This window comes from Salvelinus alpinus, chromosome 17, assembly GCF_045679555.1.
Source record: "Salvelinus alpinus chromosome 17, SLU_Salpinus.1, whole genome shotgun sequence".
In the NCBI taxonomy this organism is placed as follows: Eukaryota; Metazoa; Chordata; class Actinopteri; order Salmoniformes; family Salmonidae; genus Salvelinus; species Salvelinus alpinus.
In genome coordinates, this window is record NC_092102.1 from 36,549,998 (window position 1) to 36,565,496 (window position 15,499).

The window sequence follows — 15,499 nt, forward strand, 5'->3', positions numbered from 1 at the left end:
GGCCAAAATTCACCCAACTTATTGTGGGAAGCTTGTGGAAGGCTACGTTTGACGTAATTTAAACAATTTAAAGGCAATGCTATCAAATACTAATTGAGTGTATGTAAACTTCGGACCCACTGGGAATGTGATGAAAGAAATAAAAAGCTGAAATAAATCCTTCTCTCTACTATTATTCTGACATTTCACATTCTTAAAATAAAGTGGTGATCCTAACTGACCTAAGACAGGAAATTTTTACTAGGATTAAATGTCAGGAATTGTGAAAAACTGAGTTTAAATGTATTTGGCTAAGGTGTATGTAAACTTCCAACTTCAATTGTACCTACTGTACAGTCGTGGCCAAAAGTTTTGAGAATGACACAAATATTAATTTACATAAAGTTTGCTGCTTCAGTGTCTTTAGATACTTTTGTCAGATGTTACTATGGAATACTGAAGTATAATTACAAGCATTTCATAAGTGTCAAAGGCTTTTATTGACAATTACATGAAGTTGATGAAAAGAGTCAATATTTGAGGTGTTGACCCTTCTTTTTCAAGACCTCTGCAATTCGCCCTGGCATGCTGTCAATTAACTTCTGGGCCACATGACTGACGGCAGCCCATTATTGCATAATCAATGCTTGGAGTTTGTCAGAATTTGTGGGTTTTGGTTTGTCCACCCGCCTGTTGAGCATTGACCACAAGTTCTCAATGGGATTAAGGAGTTTCCTGGCAATGGACCCAAAATATCAATGTTTTGTTCCCCGAGCCACTTAGTTTCACTTTTGCCTTATGACAAGGTGCGCCATGCTGGAAAAGGCATTGTTCGTCACCAAACTGTTCCTGGATGGATGGGAGAAGTTGCTCTTGGAGGATGTGTTGGTACCATTCTTTATTCATGGCTGTGTTCTTAGGCAAAATTGTGAGTGAGCCTACTCCCTTGGCTGAGAAGCAACCCCACATATGAATGGTCTCAGGATGCTTTACTGTTGGCATGACACAGGACTGATGGTAGCGCTCACCTGGTCTTCTCCGGACAAGCTTTTTTCCGGATGCCCCAAACAATCGGAAAGGGGATTCATCAGAGAAAATGACTTTACCCCAGTCCTCAGCAGTCCAATCCCTGTACCTTTTGCAGAATATCAGTCTGTCCCTGATGTTTTTCCAGGAGAGAAGTGGCTTCTTTGCTGCCCTTCTTGACACCAGGCCATCCTCCAAAAGTCTTCGCCTCACTGTGCGTGCAGATGCACTCACACCTGCCTACTGCCATTCCTGAGCAAGCTCTGTACTGGTGGTGCCCCGATCCCGCAGCTGAATCAACTTTATGGAGATGGTCCTGGCGCTTGCTGGACTTTCTTGGGCGCCCTGAAGCCTTCTTCACAACAATTGACCCGCTCTCCTTGAAGTTCTTGATGATCCGATAAATGGTTGATTTCGGTGCAATCTTACTGGCAGCAATATCCTTGCCTGTGAAGCCCTTTTTGTGCCAAGCAATGATGACGGCACGTGTTTCCTTGCAGTTAACCATGTTTGACAGAGGAATAACAATGATTCCAAGCACCACCCTCCCTTTGAAGCTTCCAGTCTGTTATTCGAACTCAATCAGCATGACAGAGTGATCTCCAGCCTTGTCCTCGTCAACACTCACACCTGTGTTCACGAGAGAATCACTGACATGTCAGCTGGTCCTTTTGTGGCAGGGCTGAAATGCAGCGGAAATGTTTTTGGGGGATTCAATTCATTTGCTTGGCAAAGAGGGACTTTGCAATTAATTGCAATTCATCTGATTACTCTTCATAACATTCTGGAATATATGCAAATTGCCATCATACAAACTGAGGCAGCAGACTTTGTGAAAATTAATATTTGTGTCATTCTCAACTTTTGGCCACGACTGTACATACCATTTTCCAAATTATATACAGTCTTTACACAGAACACATTTATATTCTGGATTCTCACACATGCTCACTCTAATATATCTACTTTGGATTGTTATTTCTTGATTTGTTGTTTAGATTACTTGTGTATTTGACATTCTACTGCACTGTTGGAGCTAGTAACATAAGCATTTCACTGCACCTGCTATAACACCTGCAAATTTGCGCACGTGACCAATACATTTTGATTTGAGATGCTATTTCAACTTGGATGAACAAAGGTTAAACTAATTAAAAACTATACCTGCTACATCAAACTCAATCTCCAGGGTGACCTTATTGGCCAGAGCGGCATCACGCAGTAGCTGATTGGCCTCCTCCAGTGTTCCATCCTCTGTAGGGATTCTGTTGATGGACAGGAGTCTGTCCCCCACCTGCAGCAACCCACATCTGACGACACAGAGAATAGTTAGAAGAGTAGAATGGAGGGAACATCTTTTTAATACATAGTAGAGTACAATAAGGGACAATGGGTAATTCTGTGTGGCCTTTATAAAGTTAGACATTTAACCAAATTGAACGGTTGTTACAAACAGTTTTTCCTAATACTTCTCTCATTTACATCCCATTTCTCAGATGAAGCCTGCTCATAAACTAAAGACCATGAGAGTCCTGCTGTAAAACGATAAGAAACCTTATCCGTACTACTACCACCACCACTACTACCATGAAACTGTTATATGGAGCATATAAAAATATACAGAGCTGTCTGGTTCTCTACTCTCATGAATCTGCTTTAGATTTCAGAGACAGGTAGTTTATGGTGAACATATTTCAACTCCACTTTGACCTCAACTCACTGCTAAACGCTAACAATAAACCACTGAGTCACACTGCTAACCACTATCAATAAACCACTGAGTCACACTGCTAACCACTATCAATAAACCACTGAGTCACACTGCTAACCACTATCAATAAACCACTGAGTCACACTGCTAACCACTATCAATAAACCACTGAGTCACACTGCTAACCACTATCAATAAACCACTGAGTCACACTAATAACCACTATCAATAAACCACTGAGTCACACTAATAACCACTATCAATAAACCACTGAGTCACACTGCTAACCACTATCAATAAACCACTGAGTCACACTGCTAACCACTATCAATAAATCACTGAGTCACACTGCTAACCACTATCAATAAATCACTGAGTCACACTAATAACCACTATCAATAAACCACTGAGTCACACTGCTAACCACTATCAATAAACCACTGAGTCACACTAATAACCACTATCAATAAACCACTGAGTCACACTGCTAACCACTATCAACTTTGACCTCAACTCACTGCTAAACGCTAACAATAAACCACTGAGTCACACTGCTAACCACTATCAATAAACCACTGAGTCACACTGCTAACCACTATCAATAAACCACTGAGTCAGGACCCTGAAAGGCACAATCCTACCCACAATCAACAGTTGTTGTTAAATTGAACAAAGCTAGACCCTCCTGTTCTGGCTAGGAGCAATGGCAAACATTTCAGTAGATTTCTTCTATTCCCAGAAAAATGGCCTTGACTCCAGTGACTGTGGAATAATGGATGCACCGAAGTTGAATAATTGTCAATCCCTTCTCTGATAAGAAAATGACTCTTCACCTTGCTTGACCTTAAATAAAGGGCAAGGACACACCGCCCCCCACACCGGCACTTACTTCCATGAACACATCATTAGGACACACACATAGCAGCACTGTCAACTAGGATTAATTCACTAAACACTGCAATTCATTAACCTTGCGTTAGTGCTGAGACAAACATCACAATAGGATATTCTGCTTGAGTCACTCCCTCCCAACGGAGGGAGATTTTAAATGGTATTACACCACCCAGAGGACATGGCCTTCTGTTGTCCATACAGACACTATCCTTACTCTTACAAGACAAGGGCAGAGAGCACAAATTGGCCTAATCAGGGCTATCTGTTTCCTTAATAACTTAACAGATAAATGCTTTTTAAAATCAAGACCAGGATAAACTTTTATAAATAAACGTAGTAAAATATAATTAATTCACTTGCTTCTCACAGATTCTAATACCACTGAAGTTATTACCATTACCTCAAAGCAAGGTGCCTAATGGAACTGCTAGGACACAGCGAAGCTAAATGTGACATCTTCGGATAGGAGACCCAGATTAGTATTCCTCAGAGAAAGCAGTGACTCTCCTCATCACTCCTGATGACACCCTACCGTCCGCTGAGTGACTAAGACATGGCCCTAAGGTCAAGGTCACTCCACACTGTACAGTACTTCTCTGTCTGGGAGGCTGTGTGTGTGTGTAACCTTTCGGCAGGGCTGTCAGGCTCGATGAAGCGGATGACTGCGGGAACGGTCAGGGTCTCTGTGGCAAAGACACCCCCCTGCAGCTGAACCCCGAACCCTGTGAGTGGATCCCCCCTCAGGATGACCTCGCTGGTCTCCACATGAACAACCTGACCCCCAGGGCCCACTGAGCTGGATGCTAGGGACACTGGGTGAGGGGGAAGGGTGGATAGTGTGATACATTGAGAGAAAGGGGAGGAATGAATGGATAGATGGAGAGAGAGAGAGAGAGAGAGAGGGAGAGTGAGTCAGCTATCAGCTTTTCCATCAGTCCATGTCAGTGATCCGTCATCAGAGCAGTCACCCCTTTAATGAGGGGAGGTAGGTCAATTCTCAAACTATTATAAAACCCGGTTATGAATACACATTTGTTCTTAAACCAGTACACAATCCACATACGTGAGCTCTTGTGCTCCTTCCTCCTCTGGCGTCTCTTATTTGTGGTGCTACGGGGGCTGGTGGATGGGATGGGGCAGGGTAGGGTGTTGCTGCCCTGGCTGCTGCTGTACCCTGAGGTGGCTGTGGAGGAAGGGGAGAAGCCACCACACACCAGAGCTGAAAGGACACATGCTCACAACATCAAATCAATGCAAAGAGAGAACCCTTCAAGGTAGAATAATGCAACTCGTCACTTGACCTGTAACTCCACACTGCACCTAGGCTACATGCAATGCTAATACACAGTTAATTATATCGCAACATTATCATTGGGATCAGAGGATCATAAACTGAAAAAAGACAGATGATCAACAGCAACTTTTAAAATACATACACTTAGCAATGAAAATGCTATATACTGTACTATACCCAGCAGCATATTCACACATTATAACTCACATGTGCAGTGGTCCTGCTGGTTGAGTGGGTGGCTGGGACTGCTCCATGTCTTGCAGTGTTGGGTGTGGCTGTAGTTAACAGTGGGGTCCCAATGGTGAAGGTTGCTCTTCTCCACTTTCACTGCATCCACAATGAAACAAAAAAACATTTAAAAGTTGTTTATAAGGAAAATTACTCTCTGCTCAGGCACAGCAATGTGCTGCTAAATTCTGCCCATGAAACGCTGTTTTCATCTCCATTTACACCCCAGAGCCTGCAGGATAACAACAGGCAGAGTCATTGATATTTTGTTTTCTTCATGGTACACTAGATTGAATCCTGTGGCATAATGCATTTTTGTCAACACAGGAAAATCAGTGAGACATGTAACTGAATGGAGCAAAGAAGGACAGAATGGCTGAGAAATGTTATCTTACGTTTACTAACAAGCTTCAACAAAGCTGAATGCAGATTTGAGAACATTTTACAATTTCACTTTGAAGAAAGCAAAAGAAACTAGGTTTGTAAAAACACTGGCAGGTCAGTCAGAACTGACTCTCACTGAGCTAATACTGCCTTGCGAAGAGAGGACATGCCATGTGAATCTGCCTTCATTGAACACAGCTGAAACCCGAAAGGCTAATTGCAGATGACGCCTCATGGATAAGATATGTCCTGCCTCTCTCCTGATTGGCAGGCCAATTGACCAATTGAGCATGTGAGCTGTCAGTGTCAAACCTGAGGCTTATTCAGTTGTGTGAAAAGTTAATGGGATTGGAGATATAGATGCCAGATGATACAGAATAAATACTGGTCTGAAATGTTCCACTCTTGGACTGCATTTACTGTGTGATGGCTGTGTCCCCAGATGTTTACTCCCTTTACAAATTATTTATATTCTTTAATGCTGTACAATGCAGGTTGTAGCCGAAAGATACAGTATTGGCTATTCTATTCTCACACCCACAAACAATGTAGTAAATAAAACCAAATCATTAATGAAACATTCAAGGGAAAAATGTGGAGCTACACTCCACACTTGAATGTGACCAAACCACACAGCTATATTTAACAGGGAGAATTACACACGACAGTAATCCTTAGTGTTCTATTCGTACAGTCTTAATCTGTGACAGTCTCCCTCCTCACATGGATGACGGATTTGCAAGAAAGCCATGGATGTCTCACAGATCCAGGTAATCTGGTTAAATTCAAGACATTGTAGTATGTCTTATGAAAGCAAGTATTTTTCAAACGTCCACAACGTTCGGCTCAGGCAGAAGTTGTCATTAACCCTTTCGTATCCCCTAGGCCTAACCATAAGAAGTGACAAGATGTGACCCTTTCTCAGTAGTTCGGGGCAACTTCTATCCACTCCACCAAAACTTCCATCCCACTCTGTGGTCCTGTAACCTTTTGGCTCCTGCAGAGTAGAGCTCTAATTCCTATCTTTACTGAGGAATACTGTAGAAACAGCTTATCTTTTCGTTGCCATATCAGTCTTATTAAATCCCAGTGAGGATTAGACAAATTGCATTTTATGATCATGTCTAATACCCAAAGGGAACATATCATTAAAATATAATCTCATCGTTGTGGCATTTAATTTCAATAATGAATCTACATCTAATCCAATTTAGAAGGACATGAAAAATTACAGTAATTTTCTAGGCACAAATAAAAACCTAACTGAAACACTTTCTTTTCACTATCTTGAGTACATACATTAGTGTGATACAGTGCAATATGATAATCCATGTTCACGATGACAGATAACAATATGTAATCCAACTCCATTGGGAAGTGGGTGTCTCCATAATATAATGACTTAGCCATAAGATCCATATTCTAATGCTGAGACGCCCACCGCAGATAAGACTAAGCCACTGTAGTTGACACTAAGACACAGCGTAGTTGTACCACACTTCAGGCTTCACAATCTTTCCCAACCTCACATACTAAGAAACAACCTCTGACCAAAGGCTCTGTCAATCAGCTGTTAGGTGTTCCTTTCTACCTGTTAATTCTTACGTGTGTGTGTGTGTGTGTGTGTGTGTGTGTGTGTGTGTGTGTGTGTGTGTGTGTGTGTGTGTGTGTGTGTGTGTGTGTGTGTGTGTGTGTGTGTGTGTGTGTGTAGCTTGTCGGGATGCATAAAAGGCCTGCGGTCTACCCCAGGGTGCAGAGCTCGTAGCCTCCAGCCCTCTCCACACTTAAGTGATTCACAGCATACGGGAGGAGGCAGCTCACCCTCTGCAATCCCTTTACAGCAGCAGAGGGAACTATGTAGGGGTGTGAATATGCTTAAAACAAAGTGTATCTGATGTTTTTCTACTGGGTTACATATGCAAATCAAATCAAATTGTATTTGTCACATACACATATTTAGCAGATGTGATTGCGGATGTAGCTAAATGCTTGTGTTCCTAGCTTCAACAGTGCAGTAGCATCTAACAGTGCAGTAGCATCTAACAGTGCAGTAGCATCTAACAGTGCAGTAGCATCTAACAGTGCAGTAGCATCTAAACATGATTCACAACAATACACACAAATATAAAAGTCAATGAATGGAATTAAGAATGATATAAATATTAGATTGAGCAATGTCAGCATGGCACTGACTAACATACAGTAGAATAAAATACATTATATATGTATGAGATGAGTAAAGCAGTATGTAAACATTATTTAAACATTATTAAAGTGACTAGTGTTCCATTATTAAAGTCGCCAGTGATTTCAAGTCTATGTACAGTGGGGAGAACAAGTATTTGATACACTGCCGATTTTGCAGGTTTTCCTACTTACAAAGCATGTAGAGGTCTGTAATTTTTATCATAGGTACACTTCAACTGTGAGAGGCGGAATCTAAAACAAAAATCCAGAAAATCACATTGTATGATTTTTAAGTAATTAATTTGCATTTTATTGCATGACATAAGTATTTGATCACCTACCAACCAGTAAGAATTCCGGCTCTCACAGACCTGTTAGTTTTACTTTAAGAAGCCCTCCTGTTCTCCACTCATTACCTGTATTAACTGCACCTGTTTGAACTCATTACCTGTATAAAAGACACCTGTCCACACACTCAATCAAACAGACTCCAACCTCTCCACAATGGCCAAGACCAGAAAGCTGTGTAAGGACATCAGGGATAAAATTGTAGACCTGGACAAGGCTGGGATGGGCTACAGGACAATAGGCAAGCAGCTTGGTGAGAAGGCAACAACTGTTGGCGCAATTATTAGAAAATGGAAGAAGTTCAAGATGACGGTCAATCACCCTCGGTCTGGGGCTCCATGCAAGATCTCACCTCGTGGGGCATCAATGATCATGAGGAAGGTGAGGGATCAGCCCAGAACTACACGGCAGGACCTGGTCAATGACCTGAAGAGAGCTGGGACCACAGTCTCAAAGAAAACCATTAGTAACACATTACGCCGTCATGGATTAAAATACTGCAGCGCACGCAAGGTCCCCCTGCTCAAGCCAGCGCATGTCCAGGCCCGTCTGAAGTTTGCCAATGACCATCTGGATGATCCAGAGGAGGAATGGGTGAAGGTCATGTGGTCTGATGAGACAAAAATAGAGCTTTTTGGTCTAAACTCCACTGGCCGTGTTTGGAGGAAGAAGAAGGATGAGTACAGCCCCAAGAACACCATCCCAATCGTGAAGCATGGAGGTGGAAACATCATTCTTTGGGGATGCTTTTCTGCAAAGGGGACAGGACGACTGCACCGTATTGAGGGGAGGATGGATGGGGCCATGTATCGCGAGATCTTGGCCAACAACCTCCTTCCCTCAGTAAGAGCATTGAAGATGGGTCGTGGCTGGGTCTTCCAGCATGACAACGACCCGCAACACACAGCCAGGGCAACTAAGGAGTGGCTCCGTAAGAAGCATCTCAAGGTCCCGGAGTGGCCTAGCCAGTCTCCAGACCTGAACCCAATAGAAAATCTTTGGAGGGAGCTGAAAGTCCGTATTGCCCAGCGACAGCCCCGAAACCTGAAGGATCTGGAGAAGGTCTGTATGGAGGAGTGGGCCAAAATCCCTGCTGCAGTGTGTGCAAACCTGGTCAAGAACTACAGGAAACGTATGATCTCTGTAATTGCAAACAAAGGTTTCTGTACTAAATATTAAGTTCTGCTTTTCTGATGTATCAAATACTTATGTCATGCAATAAAATGCTAATTAATTACTTAAAAATCATACAATGTGATTTTCTGGATTTTTGTTTTAGATTCCGTCTCTCACAGTTGAAGTGTACCTATGATAAAAATGACAGACCTCTACATGCTTTGTAAGTAGGAAAACCTGCAAAATCGGCAGTGTATCAAATACTTGTTCTCCCCACTGTATATAGGGCAGCAGCCTCTAAGGTGCAGGGTTGCGTAATCCGGTAGAAGCCAGCTAGTGATGGCTATTTAACAGTCTGATGACCTTAAGATAGAAGCTGTTTTTCAGTGTCTCGGTCCCAGCTTTGATGCACCTGTACTGACTTCGCCTTCTGGATGATAGCGGGGTGAACAGGTCGTGGCTAGGGTGGTTGATGTGCTTAATGATCTTTTTGGCCTTCCTGTGACATTAGGTGCTATAAGTGTCCTGGAGGGCAGGTAGTTTGCCCCCGGTGATGCGTTGGGCAGACTGCACCACACTCTGGAGAGCCCTGCGGTTGCGGTGATACAGCCCAACAGGATGCTCTCAATTGTGCATCTTTAAAAGTTTGTGAGGGTTTTAGGGGGCAAGCTAAATTTCTTCAGCCTCCTGAGGTTGGAGAAGTAGTCCGTGGTAGTCCGTGATTGTCTGTAGGCCCTGCCACATACGTCTCGTGTCTGAGCCGTTGAATTGCAACTCCACTTTGTCTCTATACTGTCACGCCCTGACCGTAGAGAGCTTTTTATGTCTCTATTTTGGTTTGGTCAGGGTGTGATTTGGGTGGGCATTCTATGTTCCTTTTTCTATGATTTGTATTTCTGTGTGTTTGGCCGGGTGTGGTTCTCAATCAAAGGCAGCTGTCTATCGTTGTCTCTGATTGAGAACCATACTTAGGTTGCCTTTTCCCACCTGTATTTGTGGGTAGTTGTCTATGTGTAGTTGCATGTCAACACTAATTGTTTATAGCTTCACGTTCGTTTTGTTGTTTTGTTAGTTTGTTTAAGTGTTCTTCGTTTGAATAAAAGAAGAATGTATTCCAATCACGCTGCGCCTTGGTCTCCTCCCTTTGACGGATGTGACATATACTGACGTTTTGCCTGTTTGATTGCCTTACGGAGGGAATAACTACACTGTTTGTATTCAGCCATATACCCAGTAACCTTGCCATGGTTAGATGCGGTGGTTTGTGCTTTCAGTTTTGCGCGAATGCTGCCATCTATCCACGGTTTCTGGTTTGGGTAGGTTTTAATAGTCACAGTGGCTACAACATCTCCTATCCACTTCCTGATGAACTCAGTCACCATATCCGTGTATTCGTTGATGTTATTCTCAGAGGCTACCTGGAACATATCTCAGTCCACGTGATCAAAACAATTTTGAAGCATGGATTCCGATTGGTCAGACCAGCATTGAATAGACCTTAGCACGGGTACTTCCTGTTTAAGTTTCTGCCTATAGGAAGGGAGGAGCAAAATGGAGTCGTGGTCAGATTTGCTGAAGAGATGGTGGGGGAGGGCCTTGTAGGCATTTCGAAAAGTTGAGTAGCAGTGGTCCAATGTTTTACCAGCGCGAGTCAATGTGTTGTTAGAACTTTGGTAGTGTTTTCCTCAAATTTGCTGTGTTGAAATTCCTAGCTACAATAAATGCGGCCTCAAGATATGTGGTTTCCAGTCTGCATAAAGTCCAGTGTAGTTCTTTGAGGGCCGTCATGGTATTGGCTTGAGGGGGAATATACACGGCTGTGACTATATTCGTAGAAAATTGTCTTGGGAGGTAATACGGTCGGCATTTGATTGTGAGATTTTCTAAGTTGGGTGAAAAAGAGGACTTGAGTTTCTGTATGTTATCACAAACACACCATATGGGTTAATCATGAAACATACAACCCCGCCTTTCTTCTTCCTGGAGAGTTCTTTATTCCTGTCTGCGCGATGTACTGAGAACCCAGATGGCTGAATGGACGGGGACAGTATATCCCAAGAGAGCCATGTTTCCGTGAAACAGAGTATGTTACAATCCCTGATGTCTCTCTGAAGGAGATCCTCGCCCTGGGCTCCCGAGTGGCGCAGCGGTCTAAGGCACTGCATCTCAGTACTTGAGGCATCACTACAGACACCCTGGTTTGATTCAAGGTTGTATCACAATCGACCGTGATTGGGAGTCCCATAGGGCGGCGCACAATTGGCCCAGCATCGTCCGGGTTTGGCTGGTGTAGGCCGTCATTGTAAATAAGTATTTGTTCTGATTGCCTAGTTAAATAACGATGAAATAAAATGAATAAAAAAGAAAATACTTTATTATCCAGAGACTGAACATTAGCAAGAAATATACTCAGAAGCGGTGGATGGTATGCATGCCTCCTGAGTCGGACTAGAAGTCCACTTCGAATACCTCTTCTCTGCCGGAGCAGCCTCTAGAATAAGTTCAATTGCCCTGGGTGGTACGAACAAAGGATCCAATTCTGGAAAGTCATATTCCTGTCCATAATGCTGGTGAGTTACCGCCGCTCTGATATCCAAAAGTTATTTCTGGCTGTATGTAATAACACAAAAACATTTCTGGGCTAATAATGTAAGAAATAACACACAAAAAACTGAAATACTGCAAAGTTGCTTAGGAACTAGAAGCAGAGCTGCCATATCTGTTGGTGCCATCTTACTAGCTAGAAAACTACCTAAACATTGCATAAACAAAGGACTGTGAAGAGGGGAGGAGAGGACGCCTTGGAGAGTGTTGGGATACTGCCCCTCTCCCCCACCGGTGTGATTACTACCTCTGAGGGTTTGGAGCTTGAGGTAGTCACCTCATACAAGTACTTGGGAGTATGGCTAGACGGTACACTGTCCTTCTCTCAGCACATATCAAAGCCGCAGGTGCCAAACTAACCCTGATTCAGATGACCATCCTACCCATGCTAGATTAATGAGACGTAATTTATAGATCGGCAGGCTAGATGTTCTTTGCCATTCGGCCATCAGATTTGCCACCAATGCTCCTTTTGGACACATCACTGCACTCTATACCTCTGTAAACTGGTCATCTCTGTACACCCATCCAAGACCCACTGGTGGATGCTTATTTATAAAACCCTCTTAGGCCTCATTACACTTTATCTGAGATATCTACTGCAGCCCTCGTCCTCCACATACAACACCCGTTCTGACAGTCACATTCTGTTAGAGGTCCCCAAAGCACACACATCTCTGAGTCCCTTCTCTTTTCAGTTCTCTGCAGCTAGCGACTGGAACGAGCTGCAAAAAACACTCCAACTGGACATTTTTATCTCTTCACTCAAAGGCTCTTACTGACAGTTGTGTCTGCTTTGCGTGATGTATTGTTGTCTCTACCTTCTTGCCCTTTGTGCTGTTGTCTGTGCCCAATAATGTTTGTACCATGTTTTGTGCTGCTACCATGTTGTGCTGCTGCCATGTTGTGTTGTTGTAATGTGTTCCTGCCATGCTATGTTGATGTCTTAGGTCTCTCTTTATGTAGTGTTGTGTAGTCTCTCTTGTCATTATGTGTGTTTTGTCCTATATATATTTTTTTTTATCCCAGCCCCCGTCCCCGCAGGAGGCCTTTTGCCTTTTGGTAGGCCGTCATTGTAAATAAGAATTTGTTCTTAACTGACTTGACTACTTAAATAAAGGTTAAATAAATAAAAATATAAAGACCTGTGTCTTGAGGTCTCATGGGAAGTCTGCTCTGATTGGCTGGCAGGATCTCCAATTTAACAACGTCAGAGGTTTGGGCCAACAGCTGTGTGGCCTCCATCAGGGAACAGTGCTCAGTACTGGTCCCATCTATACACAGGAGAAGATCACCTATATGCAATGCCCCACACCTGAGAGAGAGAGAGAGAGAGAGAGAGAGAGAGAGAGAGAGGGGTAGGAAAGGGACAGACAGAGAGGGATTTGAAAGTAGAAAAGCATATTACATTTAGGATAAAGCTATTTTCATGCAAAATACAGTATGATCTCTTTGGTATGCAAGTAAAAAAGTTTGACATTGTATGTGACAGGAGGCTTGGCTCACCTCTCCACCACACTGGCCTGTTTGATTTTGTCAATGATGATGACCTGCTTGTTCCTGTACACTGCAGTAGCCAGGCTGACACCCAGGCTGGCTGCAGGACACTTCACTATCTCCACCAGCAGGGGGCCAGAGGCCTGCTGCACAGACTCTGAGAGACAGACAGACATACACGGCATTAGCGTGGAATATCCATAGTACTGTAGTGAATTGATGAGGTTGCTTGATGTTGGGATAATAAGGTCACTACAGTACAGTGATGAAATCAGTGTCTGAGTACTTAAGAAATGTTATAATTATAATTTCCACATTTACTTTGTATTCATTATCTCCTCTCTCTAAATTGAAGACCCCATTATTTTATTTCAGGGGACATTTGGTTTGTTAATGATGTTTTCCCACTTTATTCCAAACAAGGATATTCCCATTTACTTCAGCTCAACCCACCTCACTTAACATTTAACTCCGGCAGCACAGATGTCAAGCTGTCTCAGCTGATGACATACAGTATGAGACATGCTATCCAGTGATAACGGAGAATTGACAGAACTAGAAGCCAGGGGCGAAACAGAGAAAATCAGGCACACTAGATTGGGAACTCTCAGTGAAACGTCAGTTCGTCTGATATCTTGTCTGAGACTCAAGTCCAACCTTGTACTGCCTGGGGAGTGTCACCGTGCCAGAGGAGTGTCCCAGACCCTGTCACTGACTTACAGCTGTCCTGAGGGGCGTATTCTGTTTACCAGATGAAGTTAGGCAGTAAACCCCCCCTGGCATGGAGCAAGTGATTTACAACTTTTAACAAGGCACACCTGTTAATTGAAATGCATTCCAGGTGACTGGTACTGTATATATGGGGAAGGGGATAAAACAATTTCTAGAGTATTGAACATTTCCAAGAGAACATCATTGGGAAATGTAAAAAATATGGAACAACCTAGACTCTGCCTAGAGCTGGCCGTCTGACTATACTGAGCCACAGGGCAAGAATGACCTTGGTCAGGGAGGTGACCAAGAACCCAATGACCACTCTAACCGAACTACAGAGTTCCTTGGCTGAGATGGGAAAACCTGCCGGATGGATAACAGTCTCTCCAGCACTTCACCAATCTGGGCTTTACGGGAGAGTGGGCAGACGAAAGCCACTCCTGAGAAAAAGGTACATGACAGCATGAACAGAGTTTGAAAAAAGGCCCGTGGAAGACTCTGAGAGCATAAGGCAAAATATTCTGTGGTTTGATGAGACAAAAATGCAACTATTTGGCCTGAATGCAAAGTGCTAAGTCTGAAGAAAACCAGGCACAGCCCATCACCCATCTAACACCATCCCTATCGTGAAGCATGGTGGTGGCAGCATCATGCTATGGGAATGCTTTTCAGCGACAGGGACAGGGAAACTGGTAAGGATAAAGCGAACAATGAATGGAGCCAAATAAAGGCAAATCCTTGATGAGAACCTGCTTTAGAGTGCAAATGACCTTAGACTTGGGCGAAGATTTACCTTCCAACAGGACAATGACCCCAAGCATATAGCCAAAGAAATGCTGGAATGCCTTCAGAACAAGAATATGAAAGTCCTTGAGTGGCCCAGCCAAAGCCCAGATTTGAATCCCATTGAAAATCTGTGTAATGACATGAAGATTGCTGTTCACCACCGGTCTTACTTAACAGAGCTTGGGAAAATCTACTAGAAAGAATTGGATAAAAGCTGTTGAGGAGCCTTTTGGTCCTAGCTCCGGTACCGCTTGCCATGCGGTAGCAGAGAAAACAGTCTATAACTTGGTGACTGGAGTCTCTGACAATTTTCGGGGCTTTCCTCTGACACCGCCTATTATATAGGTCCTGGATGGCAGGAAGTTTGGCCCCAGTGATGTACTGGGCCGATCGCACTACCCTCTGTAGCGCCTACGGTCAGATGCCGAGCTGTTGCCATACCAAGCGGTGATGCAACCGGTCAGGATGCTCTCGATGGTGCAGCTATAGAACCTTTTGAGGATCTGGGGACCCATGACAAATCTTTTCAGTCTCCTGAGGGGGAAAAGATTTTGTTGTGCCCTCTTCATGACTGTCTTGGTACGTTTGGACCATGATAGTTCGTTGGTGATGTGGACACCAAGGAACTTGAAACTCTCGACCCGCTCCACTACAGCCCCATCGATGTTAATGGGGGCCTGTTTGGCCCACCTTTTCCTGTAGTCCACGATCTGCTCCTTTGTCTTACTCAC

At 43.6% G+C, this 15,499-nt stretch overlaps 1 protein-coding gene across 6 annotated transcripts in view; it reads right to left on the bottom strand.

The window, feature by feature from the left end:
- The window catches only part of grip2a (glutamate receptor interacting protein 2a), a 60,034-nt gene that overhangs the window by 29,631 nt on the left and 14,904 nt on the right, over nucleotides 1-15,499 (bottom strand). For 5 of the 6 annotated variants that reach the window (XM_071348827.1, XM_071348826.1, XM_071348830.1 and 2 more), the window contains 6 exons: nucleotides 13,278-13,425; nucleotides 12,917-13,086; nucleotides 5,112-5,231; nucleotides 4,674-4,829; nucleotides 4,236-4,422; nucleotides 2,170-2,315 (listed from right to left, as the gene is read on the bottom strand). In XM_071348827.1, the coding sequence (XP_071204928.1) occupies nucleotides 2,170-2,315; nucleotides 4,236-4,422; nucleotides 4,674-4,829; nucleotides 5,112-5,231; nucleotides 12,917-13,086; nucleotides 13,278-13,425 (927 nt within the window). The remainder of the gene's footprint in view (nucleotides 1-2,169; nucleotides 2,316-4,235; nucleotides 4,423-4,673; nucleotides 4,830-5,111; nucleotides 5,232-12,916; nucleotides 13,087-13,277; nucleotides 13,426-15,499) is intronic. The other variant, XM_071348828.1, reaches the window with a different exon arrangement.